This window comes from Grammomys surdaster, unplaced genomic scaffold (genome assembly GCF_004785775.1).
Source record: "Grammomys surdaster isolate TR1022 unplaced genomic scaffold, NIH_TR_1.0 133921, whole genome shotgun sequence".
Taxonomy (NCBI): Eukaryota; Metazoa; Chordata; class Mammalia; order Rodentia; family Muridae; genus Grammomys; species Grammomys surdaster.
This window is the reverse complement of record NW_021622230.1, coordinates 783-4,033: the sequence shown is the minus strand read 5'-3', so window position 1 is coordinate 4,033 and position 3,251 is coordinate 783. Positions and strand designations below refer to the sequence as shown.

Sequence of the window (3,251 nt, the reverse complement as noted above, 5' to 3'; positions counted from 1 at the left end):
AAGAAGAAGAAGAAGAAGAAGAAGAAGAAGAAGAAGAAGAAGAAGAAAGAAGAGTCCCCATCACACTGGTGCCGGCCCCCAGTACCTGCCCATTGTGTTAAAGCTTTTCTTCAACAACACCAACATTTGGCAGCCAAGTACATGACTTCAACCTGAAAATGGACCACCAGACAGAGGTTTTAATTTAACAGGCTGGAAAGCCAAGGACAAGTAAGATTCTGCACAGAGCCTTACCAACGTAAGACAGAAGTGCATTGCTTTCGATAATGCATTTTCCATGATAAGAAAGGAAGGCATCCTAGTCAGAATGACCTAAGACAGGCTCAGTCTTGTTTATGAAATTAAAAAAGGGGAAGAGGCAGAGAGCTTTTGGGGCTTCTTGGTAAGATCTGACATTGGCCAAGGACAAGGAAATTTGCTGTTTGGCAGAAGTATGACAATGGCCAAGGACAAGGAAGTGGGCTTCAGGCATAAATATGACATTACGTTAGAACAAAGAAATAATTTCAGGCAGGAATCTAAATCTTAGGCTAGAACAAAGAAGCCGGCTTCAGACACGAAAATGAATTTGTGCTAGGACAGGGAAGTAGGCTCAGATATTTTGGTCATCCTGTTAAGCTCTTAGAAACTGTGAGATTCCATTAAATGAGAATAATTGTCCATTGTACCAGTTGCAGATTAGAGTCTTGGCTAGTGGTGGAAGAACATGTCGACTTTCTGCTTTCTGCAGAGGCTCAAACAATCTTGAATCTATGTAAGCCCTGTGCTTATTCTGACAGTCTATTTGAGTTCATATGAGCATCAGTCCTATTGTGTCTGGATAAGACTGTTTTCTATAGAGTCATCCATCATCTCTGGCTCTTGCAGTCTTCCTTTGCAATGGCCCATTAGTCCTGGGAAAAAGGTTTGAGGAGGACAAGCTATTTAGTACAAGTGCTCTACAAATTATCCATTTGTGATTCTCTCTTGCTTCCCGTCTACTGCAAAACATGTCTCTGATGATGGTTAGATGGGTTACTGGTTTAAGTGTATTGTTATGTAAATAAAAATCATTTTATTGATATGTTGCTCTATCAGAGCAGTGGCATATTATTTTCACTTAGGGCCATGGCCTATCAAATATTAGTTTCTTGGCAGTTCTAGCAGAGACAACCATGGATAACCCAAACCCTAATCATATAAGCCTCAAATGCATTCAAATAATAAGTGATTAATCCCACAATGTTTGTGCCCCTATTGTACCAGCATAACCCACAATTAAGTAACTATAGTGGACGACAGGGTTTATAGCTAGATTGATTATTACCTGTCTCATCTGATATCATGCAAAGTATCTTAAGTACTATGAACACTAATCAGTAAGAATGAAGCTTCTGCTTAGGCACAAGCTCAACATCTCTGTGTTCAGTGAGATATATGTGTTGTCTTGAACCATGTGTGTTTAAAATAGTTTATAAAGAGAAACCAATATACTTCACAAGAGTCTGAATTATTTGTGAGTATTTATGGACAATCTTTGGTCAATGACTGAACTTAAGAATACTCATCCAGTAATTCACATCTTCACCATATACAGCTGTTTAGTGAAGGCGAACATTACAATAACTTGGAATCTTCTACTGTGGGAAATTGAACCTTATTGTGAACCACCTGGTGTAGAGACCAAACATGTTACAGATTTATAAAACAAAACAGAGACAGATTCATTTATGAACATATTAATAGGGACCAAGGATGAATGACAGGAAGAGAAAGCTCTTAAAATAAAAGCAAACAGGAAACCACAAAAGCCACAGAAAAGCTGTGACCATACCCTCTTATGATATAACAGGAAGGAATAGAGCTGGGAACCAGCATGAAATACTGTACAGCTGAAAACTGAGGCTGTGTCATTGTGGTATCTTAGCACAGAAGTATGTGGCAGTGTCTGCAGTGTCCAGACCGGTGATCTTGAGGAACACTTGGTTGTTGGATGTGTCCTTGGAGATTGTGAGCCGGTTGTTCAGGGATGGATTGTAGTGCTTAATATCAGTCCACCAAATGACTGCCAGCCACTCCAGACCCTTCCCTGAAGGCTGGCGAATCCAGCCCACACCTACACCAGAAGTGCTCAGTGAAAACCCAGAAAAAGAGCAAGTCAGACTGAGGGTCTGGGAGGGCTGCAATATCCCAGGGCCAGACTCTTTCAGAGTAACCTGAGACAGAACATCTGTGGAAAAAAAGAAAAAGGAGAAGGTAAGGTTTGAATAGGTAAGAATAGAAAACTTCATCCTTTAGGAAGCCTTAGCACTCACATGTAGGGACTATCAACAGCAGGAATGAGGAAGTAAGCCTGTCCATGGCTGCACACAACTGAATACACAGGCCTCTGGCTTTTCAACCCAAGGTTGGGTGGATCCAGGAGAGATTTGCATTTTCTCACCAGGTGCTGACTCTGATGATATACTTAAGTTTTAGGACTTAAGAGGTATCAGTCTAAGATGGGAGACACACGTGCCCTCAGGAGAGGTCAGTTCTGATTCCCATAGAGTAGGTAACATACAAGACCATGTTCCTCAGTTCACAACACTTCTGGTGAGTGATGTTGGGATGCAGAAGGGTAGAGAGAGACCCTAACTCTAACATGAAGGGTACTGACTCTGTTCACTCATTTAGGAATCACTTCCCTATGTTTTTGCATGGAGGACAGAGGAGAAGCTCAAAGGGGAGATTTCTCGTATCTTGACAATACTCTGTTTCTAGGGCCTGTGTGAGTCTTATCCCTATATAGTTTTCCACAAAATTGATACTTCTTGCAAAGTGTAAGGATATATTCCACTTCAAGTTGGCAATTATGAATACTATAACACCATGAAAGTGATTTCATTGACTATACTGATGTATCAGTTTTAAGGCTCACATATTTTAGATTTCTGTTTATTCAACCATCAGTAGCTTCTTCTTTATATTGACCTGTATTAATGACAATGTTAAAAATCAGCAGCAAAAACCATAAACTCTAAGCAGAGAGAAGTTTATTCAATTTTCTCAGATGCTGATGATCTGGGAAGAAGGCAGATTGGGCAGAGGATCCTAGAAGGCACAGCTCACAAGATTAAGGTATTTTTTTCACTGCCTTCAGAAATGTTAAAACACAATGTATTCATCTTTCTTCTTATCACTATCGATGGGTTAGAACTTAGAGAGAATAAGATTTGTATAACTTTGGTCAACTTATGCAGTGGCTTGTTGGCATGAATCTGATTAAATGT

At 40.1% G+C, this 3,251-nt stretch overlaps 1 gene segment (V, D, J or C); it reads right to left on the bottom strand.

The window, feature by feature from the left end:
- Positions 1–1,889: 1,889 nt before the first annotated feature.
- Positions 1,890–2,340, bottom strand: LOC114615699. The segment is given in 2 exon segments: positions 1,890–2,209; positions 2,295–2,340. Coding segments are annotated over 2 exon segments (366 nt in total).
- Between the last annotated feature and the right edge of the window lie 911 nt (positions 2,341–3,251).